Source organism: Arvicola amphibius, chromosome 11 (genome assembly GCF_903992535.2).
Source record: "Arvicola amphibius chromosome 11, mArvAmp1.2, whole genome shotgun sequence".
NCBI lineage: Eukaryota > Metazoa > Chordata > Mammalia > Rodentia > Cricetidae > Arvicola > Arvicola amphibius.
This window is the reverse complement of record NC_052057.2, coordinates 12,981,372-12,998,528: the sequence shown is the minus strand read 5'-3', so window position 1 is coordinate 12,998,528 and position 17,157 is coordinate 12,981,372. Positions and strand designations below refer to the sequence as shown.

General features: G+C 36.9%; 1 protein-coding gene and 1 non-coding gene across 4 annotated transcripts in view; both read right to left on the bottom strand.

Annotated features, from left to right (window-relative positions):
• Positions 1-17,157, bottom strand: part of Kpna4 (karyopherin subunit alpha 4) — a 65,083-nt gene that overhangs the window by 14,909 nt on the left and 33,017 nt on the right. For all 3 annotated transcript variants that reach the window (XM_038347197.2, XM_038347199.2, XM_038347198.2), the window contains exons 8-13: positions 15,501-15,587; positions 13,098-13,267; positions 12,967-13,011; positions 6,189-6,320; positions 3,016-3,144; positions 1,363-1,467 (exon numbers count right to left, since the gene is read on the bottom strand). In XM_038347197.2, the coding sequence (XP_038203125.1) occupies positions 1,363-1,467; positions 3,016-3,144; positions 6,189-6,320; positions 12,967-13,011; positions 13,098-13,267; positions 15,501-15,587 (668 nt within the window). The remainder of the gene's footprint in view (positions 1-1,362; positions 1,468-3,015; positions 3,145-6,188; positions 6,321-12,966; positions 13,012-13,097; positions 13,268-15,500; positions 15,588-17,157) is intronic.
• LOC119826951 lies at positions 2,471-2,789 on the bottom strand. The gene has a single exon (XR_005287514.1).

Here is a 17,157-nt window from a genome sequence, read left to right as displayed (position 1 = left end):
GGTTCAAGGAACATCATGGAAGTTAGGGTTAGAAAGACGATAAAAGCCAGAGAACCAGAAAGACGGCTGTGAGATTATGTCTCCAAGAGATGACAGGAAAGCTGTACCCATGAAACCTCAACACTATGGCAGCCTGAATATACCTTAAATAATACCCATATCAAGTTATATTAATGTCAAAGGTAGATAGCTCATGGGGTCTCACCCCTAGACAAAGAACTGCAGGTAATTAATGACTGCTGAGAGACAGAAAATTAGTAGAGATGACCCTCCTAATTAGTTTTCAAATATAAAACAGTCAGCTCTTAAATGTATATACACAAGCAACAAAAATGGATTCCACATTCTGAATTTATATATTTATGCATTTATTATGTAACAATAATAAAGAGGCCATCAATTTGTGAAAGTGGTCAGGAGGCACAGGAGGAATTGGAGAGGACATGGAAGGCTGGAAGGGAGGAAAGAGGAAAGATGATGTAATTATATTTTAATTAAAAAAAATAAAAAAGAAAATCTGAAGAAATGTGGTAATACATGCAGAATGGGAGAATTGGAAAGTCACCATTTTGTCATTCTTTAAATAAAGAATGAAAACAATAATCAATAACTATCTGAAAACAAAATAGTCTTTTCTCCAAATCTCAGTGAGTGTAAGGAATGATAGGGTACACAATAGCACACTCACTGGCCCCTGGATTTTGGGCAAGTGATTTGCTCATGCAATCGTTTCACCTGCCAAGTGGAGATAACCCTTGTGTTGGACAATCTGTGGGGAGGAGGTTCTTCCTTTCCTTTCTCCACCTGGGTCCCAGGAATAAACCTCAGGAAACCAGGTTCACTGGCAGACCTTTACCTACTGAGCAATCTTGCTGGTTTGGCTTGTCTTATTAAAAGAGGTAATATTTGGGCTGGTGAGATGGCTCAGTGGTTAAGAGCACTGACTGCTCCTCCAGAGGACCTGGGTTCAATTCCCAGCACCCACATGGCAGCTTGCAACTGTCTGTAGCTCAAATTCAAGAGAATCTGTTATCATTATACCAATGCGCATGAAATAAAGTCAAATAAAGTTTTTTTAAAAAAGAGGTAATATTTGCAAGATGCTTAGAACAATAATAACTGCACCGATTACTGGTAATGATACCATTTGCTTTAAGTTAATTCCAAAGCAATGGCTATCTTGGGCAAGAAATGAAAGGGTCAGGAATTTTCAAAAAGAAACATTTGTTCTACATAATATTATTCAAAAGTTTTAGAATCAGTTATATTTTATAGTAGTATTACACCACTGTGGAGTGTCCTGTTAAACGGAGAAGTATTTATTATGATACCGCCTTGCTCAGGTACACATGATTTTCTTACCTTATCCAAAAGGTGTATTATCATTGGTACAAGATTGGCATCAATTACTGCCTGAACCTGCTGCTGATTTCCTGCAGTAATGTTAGACAGGAACCACACTGCTTCCTGTGGAACAAGATGCTTTTAATATTCCTCACTGAAAGAATAAAATCTGTGTCTGAACTATGAAAAAGTATTCACTGGCTAGTGTCTCTATTTTATTACTGAATGAGTTCTACAATAAAAATCTTATAATTTCAATTTTACTACTCCCTTTCTATATTAAAAAAAGAATTAGTTGATTAAAAGCTGCGCTCTCTCCTCTCCCTCTCCCTCCCTCCCCTCCCCCTCTCCCTCTCCGAAAAGGTCTCATTGTGTAGCCCTGGCTGACCTGGAACTCTAGCGATCCACCTGCCTCTCTCCAAGTGCTGAAGTGAGAGGTGTGTGCTACAATGCCTAGTCCTCCACACTTAATTTTCTGGATAACAATATAGTTTATTCATTAAATAATTCTTTCTACATTTCTTTGGATAAACCACTACTGGCTTCTAATTCAAGCCACAATGAGCTAACTCTTCTAAAGAATTTTAACAGGCAATGCTGTTTGGGGGCAGTATGATGGAAAAGAAGCTTGGCTGAATATATACCAAGGAGGATTCATAAACTATAAATCCTAAAACTATTGCAAATGAGATTCAACACATTTCTCAAATGAAGTGCTTTATTCTACTCTCTCTAGTCTGCTTAACAGTCCTATCCCAGTAGATAAATCTCAATTAGTCATGACAATGAAGACCATCAAAAATGCAAGGTAGTTCTTTTAGTGTCCTCATTTATAATAATCATTCATTGTACCAGCTCTCTCAAGAGCTAAATGTGGAACCCGTTGTTGGTTGGCTTGATTGGTCTATTTTAAAGACCTTTGAATGCTGCCCTCAAAACCACAAAGATGCTAGGCTATTGCTAGGATGATAATGATCACAAGCATTTCAGTTTCAAAGATAAGAAATGCATTGCTAAACAACAACAAAATATTTGACATCCTATGGAGAATATTATTAGAATTTACCAAACTTAAATTCACCAATTTATTAATTAGTATTGCAAACACTAACATAATCAGACTCTTTTGGATCAGATCACAGGACATTTAATGATCCTGTTAGAGATTTTAGGGTGCTGGGCTACTTAGGTGAGCTGTTTTTGGGTTATAATCATCGGCAATATTGTAATCAACAACCCACGTTATTCTACAACAGCCTCAGATGCACTCCAATATCAGCATCACCGTTCAGTGCCCCCTTTCATAGCCACCACACACACACACGCATGCACACATTCACACTATTAAGTATAAATGAAACATTAAACTAGAACTACTATATGTATTAATAATTTCCATTCATTGCAACATTCAACACCCAAGTATCTCTATTTCATCATTTCCAAGAGAGTCAAAAATGTATAAATCAGTGGTAGAGCATGTACTTAGCATGTCAAAGGCTCTGGGTTTGAATCCAGAATCCCATGAGCATCCTATAAAGAGTGAAATAAGTATTTTCTCTTGAAACTTTTAACAGTAAATACTAAAAGTCAATACTACACAGACATTCCTTGGAACCAAATTCCACAAACAAAAACTACAGTTTTATTCAAACGTTTTAAAAGACTTACTTTATTAATTTTCTCTTTGGGATGAGTGAGAAGAGCTGGGAAGTGTGAAAGAGCATCACAGTTTAAAACTACTTGTGTTTGCTCATCAGTCCCAGTGACAATGTTGCCCACAGCTCGAAGTGCAGCAGTCTGAAACGAAATGTTCAATGCTAAGTACTCTTATCAACCAGGACCACCTACTCTGTGTCAGGCACTGACGTAAGAACAGAGCATGAACTATATCAATTATAGGCCTTATGGAGCTTAAGTTATTTCAAGAGAATTGATAACATCAAAAGGGCAATTTTAGATAGTAATTACTACCATAAAGAAAATAAGTAATTTTCATTTTCTCTTAATTTTTCTCCCTATAAGATAAATGATTCAGCTATTTAAACACACCAACTTATTCTTTCAAGAACAGGCAATTTAGTACTTATTAGAGTATTCCCATGCTGCACAATCAATCTCAACCTCAAATCACAACATTTTTATTATCTCACAAAGTACATATATATCCATTAACTGTCATCACACTGCTTTCAATCCCAGGTCCCTGGCAACTACCACACCCCTGTGTCTATAAATCTGTGTATTCTGCACATTTCATATAAGCAGGAACAAGTTCATGTCAATTGGCTATGTAGTTAGTAACAGTTTACTTCTGTTTTGGGGTTATTATGAATACTACTATACAGACATTACATCTAAGTTTCTGTGCGGAGAATGCGCATCCATAATCTTGGATATGCAGCACAGCAGAAACTGGGTCACAATGTACTCCACCTGTCACTTCTGAAGAAACTATCCTCTGGTTTCCATAAGCACTGTAATCTCCCTTTTTCTGCATTGTTACCATTTTAACTGTAGTCATTCTGAATGTGAATGATTTTCAAATTCAAATCATATTTCTTTAATGATTAATGTTTTTGAACTTTTTTTCCCCTTCAGGTGCTCATTGACCATTTTGTATGTCTTCCTTGGAAAACTGTAAGAATTTTGCCACCCCCTCCCTTTAAAACATGTGTGAATGTTTTGCTTGCATGTAGGTCTGTGTACCACACGTATGCCTGGTATCTGAGGAGGCCAGAGAAAGGTGTAAGATCCTCTGGAACTAGAGCTACAAATGATTGTAAGCTGTCACATTGTACTCAGAATCAAACCTGGGTCCTCTGGAAGAACAATTAGTGCTCTTAGCTGCTGAGCAATCTCCCAGTCCTGTTCTTTAAAAAAGTCTTAATTTCTGAAGATGTAAGATAGATGAAACAATATGCTACATGAGATTATAATTATGTATACATTTTAAGGGGAGAAGGGATGTAGATGAAGTCTACATGGGGACTGGTCACATTATCTTATTTTCAAGAATTATGGTATGAAAGGAGAAAAGCTTAAGAAAATGTCTGTTAGTTGTCTGATAAAGTACAAAACATTAACTTTCTCTAAGAATGGGCAAAAAGGAAAATCCAAGCCTTATACCCTCAAGCCACAATTCTAAGGTTAATATTAAAACTAAGTAAGTCCTCTGCTTTAATTTTTTTGGGGGTGTATGTGAGTACAGGGTCTCATGCAGCTAAGGCTAGTTGTGTGCTCTTCCTACCTCCACCTGGAGAGTGCTAGGATCACAGAACTGTGCCCAACATCAAGTAAAAATAAAATAAAACCAACAAACTTATCTAATGTAAATTAGGGGTTGGGTGATGACTCAGTAGGTGAGAGCTCTTGCTAAATCAAACCCCCAGTTGATTTAAAGAGCCAGTTGAGTTCATGTGTCCATCTGTAACCCTAGTATAGTGGGATAAAGACAGGACACCCACCGTCTTCCTCTGGCCTCTGGGTGTATATCTGCTGCATGTACATGTGTGTACACACCCCCCACAAATGCAAATTTAATAAAGACATGTAACAAAGATATTTATAATAAACACACATTTTTAAAAAAATTACTGTTGGTCAAATCTTGTTGAATTAGCTATTTCCTTTTTTAAAAAAAGCATTTTAAAAAGAAATCCTTTTTATTTTGTTTGTACATGCATGTACATAAGCTTCAAAGATCAATATTAGTGTTTTCCTGTGTTGCTTGCCAAAGTCTCTTACTGAACCTGGAGCTCACGGGGCTACATGGATCCTCCCCCTCCTTGGTGCTGGGATTAGAGGCACCAAGTGCCACATCAGCACTTATGTGGGTGGTGAGGATCTGAACTCAGGACTCAAGCCTGCACGTTACCCATCTTTCAAGCACCTTTGAAATCTGAAGTCAATGTAGCCAATACAGACTTAACATCTCCACTGTTAACTACATATTTAAGAGCTAGCTTAAATTTGTAGGAAATATAATGGTTTTAATCTCTAGGAGCTAAGAAAGGGAAATTTTTTTTAAGCTTCACGGTTGATTTCAATGTCCAGCTAAGGGCAAGATAAAGTAACTTAAGCAAACAGCTTTCTTTATGTAATTGTGCTGTAGACTCTAGGCCATTATAGGAATAAAACTCATTATTTACCTTAGAAAGGTTGGGGGGCTTAGTTTATCTCCTTTACTGCAGCTTGACCATCTTTGTGTGTGTGTGTGTGTGTGTGTGTGTGTGTGTGTGTGTGTGTGTATGCTCACTCTGTAGACCAGGCTGGCTTGGAACTCACAGAGATTTGCCTGCCTCTGCCTCCCGAGTGCATCACCACAGCCCTTTTCCACTTGTTATAGATGGAGGCTCACTGCGATAGAGAGTATGTGAAAGGATTTAAAAATAAAAAAGACTAAAATAGAAAAACAAGTATGAAGTCCTTAACCCACACATTTCAGTTCAAATCCTTTATCTCAGAATCAGTAAATCAATGTTAAACAAACTCATTAATGAGTAAAAATGGATGCTTTCAGGGGGGAAGATAGAGCGGAAAAAGCAAACAAGATGGCTTCAGTGCCACTCGAGGTGCTACAGTAAAGCCCGCTTCTGCATATTAGAAATTAGTTTTTCACAGGGGAGCCTCCTGCCTGGCAGGGTAAGGACGGTTCCTAACAAAACGGAGTGCTCTTGTTTCATGTCTTTCACTCTGAAGTTAGGATAAAATAACTCACCTTTCCCCACTGAAGAGACATCACAGTGCTAGGTGAGTGACATGCTTTACACGGTTAATCTTTGAATGTCATGCTTAAATCACTTAGTGGTGAGAAAAATCCATCTTAACCAAAACGAACTTACTTGAACTTTAACTTCCTGGTGGCTGAGTAGAGGAACCAAATGAGGAACTATTCCGGAGTCTATTACCATCTGTATCTGTTCATTGCCAGCATCCGTAAGGTAGGAGAGGGCCCAGACAGTATCTACCAATATCTAAAATAAAATAAAAGTTCAAATCTTCAAATATTTTCTCATTTTAATATTTTTCTTCTTCTTGGGGGGAGGGGATTTCTCTATATATCTCTAGCTGTCTTGGAACTTACTATGAAGACCAGGCTGGCCTCAAACTTAAAGGTCTACCTGCCCCTGTCTCACTAGTGCTGGGATTAAAGGTATGTGCCACCATTTGGCCATTTTAATAATTCTTAACATCACAACCAATTTGGAATCCTTCTCTTCTTGCTTAATTTAGGAGTATAAATTAATTATAGTCCTAATCTCAGATCAGTATCTAATCTTAATTCAGCAAACCACACATGCAAATAGAAAACTACACATTAAATAGAAAATCAACTAATCAGCCAACACAAAAACCAAATGAATAACCCAACATTTTTTTCTCAGATGTTCACAATGCAGTACAATAGGTCAAAGGGCACTCCAGCAATGTATATAGTTAGACACACACACACCCATCCAACATGCACAGTGGTTTATAATACTTAGGACAGGTCAAATATATTTAAGAAATTCCCTAATACTGTTAGTTCCATGTAGGTATGCATACTACTACTACTGCTTGGAACTAGTATCCCAATAATTTTATCTCCTCACAAAACAATTCAGTCAATTTTTACTGCTGTTGTCTGCCCACAAGAATTAGACAGTAAGACCCTATTGCTGAAGAAACCACATGCCTTGGTTGTTAAGAGAGAGAGAGATGGAATTGGGATGTAAGCTTTCTCCTCTCTCCCCAGAATAGCATCAGGTTGCTGTGAAGAACTGTTATCTACAGTTTTACTCAGCTCTAGATTCTGTTATCATCAACACTGACCAGTCTGGACAGATGAGCCCACTGGTACAGTAGTGGCAGGTCTCTTGTGGGTGTAACAAACTGCTTTCTCATTAGGTTTAACACCTGCTTCATAGGAGGGAATTCACATCTGACACTATAAATCTGATAAAAAAGCCTGTGGTTGAGGATATTATAGGCCCCGGGGTAGGAAATTTATTGCTGTTGTTTTGCTAAATGGGTGAGATATGCCTGTCAAACTGCTCCCTAAATAACCGTCCATATCCACAGTAATAGTGCTTTTATCAGCTTTGCTCAGAGAAGCTCCTATCTTCATTAACCAGTCAGGCAGGACTTTATAGATTCATAACTGGTTAAAATACTGAGGACAGCTGGGTGGTGGTGGCACAGGCCTTTAGTCCTAGCACTCAGGAGGCAGAGGCAGGCGGATCTCTGTGAATCTGAGGCCAACCTGGTCTACAAGAGCTAGTTCCAGGACAGGCTTCAAAGCTACAGAGAAACCCTGTATTGATGACTCGAATTTCTTGGCACGACATGTCTATTTTATTCTTGAACTCAGAGCAGCTGTGATCATCTGCATAATGTTGGGCCTGCCAATACCATGTTATGTAACGGAGAGGGACTCGGGGCAGTTAAATGGGGGGAAGGAGAGACATTTCTAACTTCTGTAAACTAGGAAGACGTTTCTAACTCCTGTAAAACACCCCCTTGTGGTGTTATTTTGTGTTTTAACAAATAAAGCTCTCCTGAAGATCAGAGTGCAGAGCTAAACCACTAGAAGGTAGGCGGAGGAGACAAAACTAAATTCTGAAAAAAAAGAAGGGCAGAGTGAGAGATGCCATGGATCTTAAAAACCCGAGAGAGCTTAATTCTAGACACACACACACACACAAAAAGTGTTTGCTGTTTGCTGGAGCGTGCTGCAAAGAGATTTTCCTGACTTAGCAATAGCAGCAAGAAAAAAAAAGCTGTGGCATTTTAATATGAGGCTTCCTGGGCCCTGCAGCTGGTGCAAACTCCGGCTATGGAGCACTCGTGGGGCTGGTTGTTTGTGTGTCCACTGGGGGTTGGGAGGAAAGTAGCTGACATGCCCCTTGGCTTAGCTCTTCCTGCCTAGGCAGGCAGCGGGATCATGCCTACTAGGCTTGGGCAGGCGGGAGAGCATGGCGGATTCCGGCCGCCATACAGAGAGATGTTTCCAGGCTGCGCAGTGCTCTACATGGCAGATTTGGCTGTAACTCAGATAAAAAGGGTTTATGTACTGCGCGCTCATTCTCAGGGTTGGACTGCTAAGCACAGCTCCTGAGCACTGGTGGTGTTTCCACCATTTTAAAATTGGAGAGAGGCGGAGCCAACATCCAGAGCAGCTACCACCAAGCTGCTTAGCATTTTAAAAGCTCTTCTAGACAGTAAAAAATTACAGACAATAAGGACAGATTCAGACCTAAAAGGCCTAAAAATGGGTCACAGTGTTGGACAAATGTATGTGGGCTTAAGAGAAAAAAAAAAAGAGTAATAAGAGTTATAAAATAAAGTTAATGCGGGCTGGAGAGATGGCTCAGAGGTTAAGAGCACTGCCTGCTCTTCCAAAGGTCCTGAGTTCAATTCCCAGCAACCACATGGTGGCTCACAACCATCTGTAATGGGGTCTGGTGCCCTTTTCTGGCATGCAGGCATACACACAGACAGAATATTGTATACATAATAAATAAACAAGTAAATAAATAAATATTTAAAAAAATAAAGTTAATGCTTAAAAAAGGGTAAAGTCTTTAAAAAGACAGAGTAAAGTAATAGAGTAAAAACAAGCCACGTAAAAATAAAAAATTCAGAGTCTACATTATGTATACTATTGTGTTTTCTTTAAATTTTTTGACTGTAAAGGAGCTAAGTACAAAAAGATATTTCATTATATGGGCTGCTAAGCTAACCAGCATGTATATTATAAAGATATTTTGACTTCAAAATTTGGGTCTAAAGATATGATGCTTTAAAAAAGAGGGTCTTCTTTTGTTTTCACAAAAGATAAGAACCTGTAGATTGCCTCCAGGCAAATATGGTTTGATAGACCACGCCCTCCTAAAAGGATGCTGTGAACACCCTCAAAAACTTACTTTGCTCAACTGCTGAGATAAACGTACCACACAGGATACACCATAAAAGATCTAATTTACAGCACCCCCATCCATATTCCCAAATATTGTTTATAACTCTTTGTTTACATTTAAAGGGGGATATAATATAGATATGAATAAATTTACATTGGTATGGATCTTGATTTATTGATATAATAAGGTCAATCTTGTTATATGTATATTTCTGCTTTTGATTGAGGTGTGATTGTGTAGCTCATTTAAAAAATGTAACGTATAATTAAGAAATATAGGTTAATAGTCATCTATAATCAAGTTTATAGTCATGTTAGTTAGATTTTCTAGATATGCATAGATATATTTCAGATGGACAGGCATTCTTTATATCTTTCAGACTACAGAATATGGCGTTTAAATGTTTTAATAATTTAGGACTTTTCATGATGGTTGAGCCATGTCTGCTCCCGGCAGCACCAATTACTTCAAGAGAAAGATGGGCATTAAAGAGGCTCCTTATGGAGTTTGCTCCATAAGGCAAAAAATTTTTTGGGCAAAAAATTGCTCTTGCCTGGACTACTTCTCTGGACATGCAAAACCCACAGAAAAATGACTACTGAACTTGCCTAAAGGTGAGATGATACTTCAGGGTTCCTGCTTCATGAAAAGAGTCTGTGAGGCATTCTACAGGATATAGAAAAAGTGACTAAACTGTCTTTAAAATTTCCTGCTTCATGAAAAAGTCTGCTAAATACTATGGGCCTGTAGGCTAAAGATGGATGCCCCAAGGGTACAGAAGAACTGTCCAGGCAGCAAGATGTCTCTGTTAATTCTAGAGTTTTGGAAGTTGCTTACAATGCACTTACTGTTTACTTAGGTAATATTATATCCTTTTGGAGTCTTTGATGGAGTTAAAGAATGGCCAGTTAGTATTATAGTTTTCCTTAGTTATGATAAAAGATAAAGTAGATATAAATAAAATATTATAACTGTAATTCTTGCTTGATAACTGCTTTGTTATATGTAACTTTTCTATGTTAAAGTTACAGCCTTCCTTTTTGTTTAAACAGAAAAGGGGAAATGGTGTTTCTTCTGTTTGTATGTGGCTTTCATTGGATAATGAATAAAGAAATTGCCTCGGCCTAGTTGATAGGGCGGAACTTAGGTAGGTGGAGGAGACAAAACTAAATTCTGGAAAAAAGAAGGGCAGAGTGAGAGACGCCATAGATCTCCTGTCTGAGATGGACTCTGGTTAGAATCTTGCTGGTAAGCCACAGTCACGTGGCAATACACAGATTGATAGAAATGGGTTAAATTAAGATGTAAGAATTAGCCAATAAAAAGTTAGAGCTAAAGTGTTTAAATGAATACAGTTTCTGTGTGATTATTTCGGGTGTAAGCTAGCGGGGCAGCCGGAAAAAAGTGGGCCTTCTCTCCTTACAATGTGTGTGTGTGTAAAAGAGAGCAAGGCAGAGAAAGAATATGATCAAAATACATTATGTAAAGTGTAAAAGTGGCACAATAAAACCCATTAGTATGCATAATATATATATGCTAAGAAAAAAACCAAAAAAACAATGAAGGTAAGCGGGGCTACAAGTTTGTAATCACAAGTTGAAGGCTAGCTTGGGCTACAGACTTGAGTTTAAAACCAACCTGAGACACTACATGAGATCTTGTCTCAAAATAAAAAGTATAAAGAGGACTAGGGATAAATATAGCTTGGTTAAGTATTTGTCTAGTATTTGTAAGGTCCTAGGTTCAATCCTCAATGCTACAAGGAAAACAAACACCACCAGCAACAAAACCACTACAAGCAATTTCTTAGACACTTCCCACACATTAAGATCAAGGCAGTAAATATGTAAAAACAGTAATACCTTAAAAAATACATGTTTCATCTAGCTGTAACTATGGGAGGGGCTTTGTGATTAACTTATAATGACGATGCTTTGACACACAACAAATCATGTGCTTATTAATCTTTTTGTCTTTAAAACCTTCCTTTGAAAGACAGTATGGAAAACAGATGTTAAAATACAGCATATAAATAACACAACTGTTTATTTCCCCCTCCCCCAAAAGACCCCAAAATCCCTCAGGAAGAGCAAATATATCTGGAACTCCAAAACCTTTCTGAACTATGTATCAAAAAATGGAGAAGTTTAAAAATTTTCTGATTCCTAACCAATATTATGATTAAGACACTCAAAAGGGGAAAACAGCATTGCCACAGTTCCTTCAGAAATTTAAGAAAACAACCAATAAATAATAATAGGCGGTGGTGGTACATACCTTTAATCCCAGCACTTGGAGGGCAGGGGCAGGTGGATCTCTCTGAGTTCAAGGCCAGCCTGGTCTACAAAGCAAGTGTCAGGACAGGCTACAAAGCTACACAGAGAAACCCTGTGTCGAAAACAAAACAAACAAAAATTTAAGAAAGCAGTTGGGCATGGTAGTGCATGCCTACAACCAAGCTCTGAGGAAATGAAAAAGGAAGAACAGGAGTTCAAAGACACCCTCAGTTAATCACTGAGAGAGCTGAGGATAAATACACACACAAACACACACCTTTTTTTACACCCCCCCCCCCAAAGAAAAAGAAGCCAGCAAACAGCAAGAAATGGTGGTACACATGGGAGCTTAAGGAAGGAATTTGAGTGAGGTCAGCCTGGGCCATATAGTGAGACCCTGTCTCAATAAGTAAAACAAAACAGAACACTAAATGAAAGAATTTACACACAGTGATATCAATACAAGTGAAACAATTACATCTCAATTTGTAAATATATCAGGATTTGTCCTTGGAGTTTCATTATAGTAGTTAAAGTTTGTTGACAAAGGCAAAAAAAAAGTTATTTGGTCATGACTATCTATAAAAACTATATATATTCTTTGAAGACCCAATATTAAACAAATCTTTAATGTACCTAGGTCCAAATTCTACTTCAAATCAAACTTGAATTCTTACATATTTGTATCTGACAAAGTTTATAAGATAAAGTTTCTCTTTCTATTTCTATGAGGTTTAAGAATGACTAGTTCTAACTTAAGAAGGCTATATATATAATAAATATTTAGTAAATGATATAGTATTTGTGAAGGATAGTCCTAAAAAGAATAATTCAAATGAGAAATGAATATTCAAGAGCCAATTAAAAGTAAACAAACAAAAAAACCCAGGCAAATCTCATCTAGAGGTGGGTAAACAAGTGGAAAGAAAACCAACAAAGTTGTTTTATATTCTAATAGCTACAAATGTTACTGCAAATCTTTGAAAAACAGAACATTGAAATTTAAATTTAATCAAAGGACCCTGCTATAACTGGAGAGATAAGGCTGAAAAATGAAAGTGAAGATCAACAGTTTTTCATAGTTTGGTTTATGTATATAAATACAAATTCTTGTATTTAAGCTAAATATTAATTTATGCTTCAAAATACAAAAATACCACCACGTGTATACACTCTCAAAAGTCAGGCTGCCAGACAGGGTGACCATGACCATGAAAGCCAGGGCAGTGAGGAGACCTTTATGCATCTTTATGACAGGGTTGGTTCTTCACTGAAGCTAGTTTGTGATAAAGGACATATAACATAAGCACCTCAGTTCCTGAAATGGTAAAGTATGAGCGAATACAAGTATACACTTTTCATTTCTCTCCTATATCATAGGGGGAGTCCAGTACATGCATACATACACATACATATATAGTATACAAAGAGAATTTACTCACATTTACATCTGTGTGATGAATTAATACACAAAGAGCTGGAAGAATCTGAGGAGAGAAATATGTACAATTCAAAACATACACAGATGTAAAAAATACATATAATGGTATCTAAGTATTTTTCTTTTGTTTACCTCCTGAATTGTTTCCATTGGTGGCGGTGGGTCTTTGTGGCGACATAAGTTGACCATAACCCAGGTAACATTTCTTAAGAATGTTATAGGAATAGACGGACTTATGAATGAAAGCAGAGGTTTTACAACTCCAAGGCTTATCACATAATCTCTACACTGAGGTCCATCACCTGTAGAAGGATTAATTTAGTAAGATAAATCAAAGTAAGCTTTTTCAGAAAATATAAAGCACTGGGTACAATTTGTGGCTTCTAGTATTTTAATAAGCTCTCTTTAGTGTTATATAAAGTAGATACTCTCGGTCTTTGAGCCCAGAGACACAATGTTCCACCACTGCCTGTCTTCAAGAATTCTTCTATATATCTCAAGCAGATATCTGTCACTGCTACCTCAATGACTCTTTCAGTTTAACAAGCTTTCAAATTAATAGAAGAGATGCCAAAGTAACTATCGAGAAAATATTTGCAGAATTCACAGTCATGATCCAATATTAAAGACTAATGTGATGGCACAAGTCTGTAATCCCAGCATGTTGGAGGTGGAGTCAGAAGAATGAGTCAAGGCTAGTTTTAGCTACATAATGAGTTCAAATTCTGCCTAGGCTACATGAGATCTACTATTAAAGCAAAACTAAATAATCCACAAGAAAAAAATCTTTCTTGTACTATAATATCTGGTGATGTATTTGAATTAATTCCAAAAAATAACTGGAATTAAAAATAAAACCCCAAATAAATGTTCCTTTAACAGGGCAGTTCTCAACCTGTAGGTCTCAACCCCTGAGGGAGGGTGTCATATATCAGATATCTTGCATATCAGATTACCATTCATAATAGTAGCAAAATCACAGTTATGAAGTAGCAATGAAATAGTTTCATGGTTTGGGTCAGCACAACACAAAGAACTGTAAAAAGGTTACAACATCAGGAAGGTTAGGAAGTACTTTAACAGCTTTATACCTAAAACTTGGTATAAGAGCAAAGAAGGGAGGCACCTGGATATGCAACATTCTTAAACGTAATGTACTCTATACTAGTAAGTTCACAGAACAAGTGCCCACAAAAACTCTCAATCATAACATTTTCATGCTAGACTTAGAAGAGGACAATAAAGAGATATAAGAACAATACTAAATACTTACATGTAAACAACTGTGGTGACACATACCCATAACCTCAGAATTAAAGAGGTTAAGGCAGGAAAATTGCTCTGAATTCAAAGCAACCTGGGCTACACCCTGAGTTCAAGGTAAGCCTAGGAAATATATGCTGTAGTACATACGCAAACACACACACACACAGTGAAACATCATCATCTAAAAACAATCTCCAGCATCCCCCTTATCAAAGTAATAAGACCTCTAAGAAGGGATTTCAAGCCCCACCCTCCACATCGGAGGGCTCTGAGCTACAGAAGGACAGACTAGAGCTCAGATCCCAGAACTTTTCCATTATTGGTTCTTTGAGATTCGTTTTCAAACAGGGTCTTGCTATGTAGTACAGGCTAGCCTCGAACTCAGGAGAAAAGTGCTGGAATTAGTTGTTTGAATTTAAAAGTTTGGGTTACTATACCCTTCAGTAAACAGATGTGGTGTAGTGCTGCAATCCCAGCATGTGGGGAAGGGGTGTCTGTGCTCCAGCTAGGTAGGAGGATCTTGAGTTCCAGGTCAGCCAGATTACCATTAACAAACAAACAAAATGTCTCTACTGCTGGCCTTTAATCCCAGCATTTAGGATGCAGAGGCAGATGGATCTAGGTGAGTTCAAGACCACCAGCCTGGTCAACAGAGTGAGTTCCAGGACAGCCAGAGCTACAAAAAGAAACCCTGTCTTAACCACTCCCAAACCCTCTAATAAAAAATGAACACTTGAAATATTGAGATTGTGTCAATTATTCTCCCTACAATTACTAATAAGTGCAAAGGTAGTGCTTATAATGTTCAACAATTAATTAGGTTATTAGATACTCCCTGTTAATTCACAATAAGTTATATTTTATACATTACTAAATTTTAATGTCTTATGTAAAGTTTCATTTTAGACTTCTCAAGTGTACTATAAAGAGAAAAATTATTGGTTTACATTTTTGCCTATTGTTATTCTTAAATGGAGAAAGTTAATAAAAGTGGGCACTAATATAAAACAAAATTTAAGTAATTTATATATCTTACAATCCTATCAATAAGCATTGACTACCAACAAAAAGATATAACAGTAACTTAAGCAACAAACACACTCCTTTTATTTATTGTTTTACACATATAGTTACATAATTAAAATTTCTTTGCTAATTTCACCAAAACTAAATGATAAGAAATTACTTTTCAACTATTAGCAGTTATTTTTATTGGCTAGTATACGATTTTCTAACTTATTGGATTAGCATTCTAAGTTTTATACAAACCTATAATATTTCCCAATGCCCACACTGCCTGCTCACAGACATTCTGATGCGGCGAATGCAGCAGCCTTAGGAAAAGTGGCACAGCATCTGAAAAGAGAAATTATGTAACAAAGATAAGATCCCAATAAAACATAATACAAACTACCAAAATTATTTTAAAACAAATCTTTGCAAAATTATTTTTGTGAAAAAGTAACATCAAAATTTTAACATATAAACAATTCCAAATTAAAATCCCGCATTTCATTTACATTAAACCTGGGCTTAAATTACGACTGTTTATCTGGCTCCAGAGACTGAACCTAGGGCAGTCTACACGTTGTCCTCATGTCCTGTCACTGCACTATGGCCCCAGCAAAACACCAATGTACATAAAATAAAAATAATAAGTTAAAAAAACTTAAAACAAAAAAATAGTTTAAAAATTGTGAAGAAGAATATGACACAGTGATAGAACCATAAAGCCTACTCAACCTGTTAACTCTACACAAAACAAAACCAGTTTAGTAGGATTTAAGGTAATTTCTAACTAGTATCATACATATCAAGATGTAAAATGCTTTTTAGTTGGATTATATAAATCATACAAAAAGTAATCCAAAAAAATCAAAAGGACTTTGGCAAATGGGTTTACCAGTCCATAGAACAAGACAAGTAAAGGAATGTAGATGGAGTGGCAGGGCTGCGTCCCGCCACCCGGCTAGCTTTATACCAAAAATAATTACACGGAAACTGTATTCTTTTAAACACTGCCTGGCCCATTAGTTTCAGCCTCTTATTGGTTAATTCTCACATCTTTCTTTAACCCATATTTAGTAATCTGTGTAGCACCACGAGATGGTTGCTTACCAGGAGAGATCTTAACCTGCGTCTGTCTTGGAGAGGAGAAGCATGGCGACTGACTAACTTCCCTTCTTCCCAGCATTCTGTTCTGTCTACTCCGCCTACCTAACTTTCTGTCCTATTAAAGGGGCCAAGGCAGTTTCTTTATTAACCAATGAAAGTAACATATAGACAGATGATATTCCCAAATATTGTTTGTAAATGTTCTTTTACATTTAAAGGGGGATATGATATAGATATAAATAATTTACATTGGTATAAATTTTAAGGTCAATTTTGTTATATGTATATGTATTTCTGCTCTTGATTAAAGTATTATGATTGTATAGTTCATTTAAAAATATAATGTATAATTAGAAAATATAAGTTGTTAATGGATAATCATCGATAATAATCAAGCTCATAGTTATATTAGTTAGACTTTCTAGATATGCATAGATATATTTCAGTTAGACAGACATTCTTCATATCTTTCAAAGGCTACAAAATATGACATTTTAAATGTTTTAATAACTTAGGGCTTTTCATGACAATGAGACACGTCTGCTCCTGGCACCACCAATCTACTTCAAGAGAAAGATGGACATCAAAGAGGATCCTTATGGAGTTTGATAGCCATTTGGGCAAGAAACTGCTCTTGCCTGGACTGTTGGCATAAACTGGACACAAAAAACCCACAAAAAGAGGACTGCTAAACTTGCCTAAAGGTGAGATGATCTTTTGGGGTTCCCGATTCATGAAAAAAGTCTACAAGACATTCTGTAGGACACAGCAGATACTGACTAAACTGCCTTTAAAATTTCCTGCTTCATGA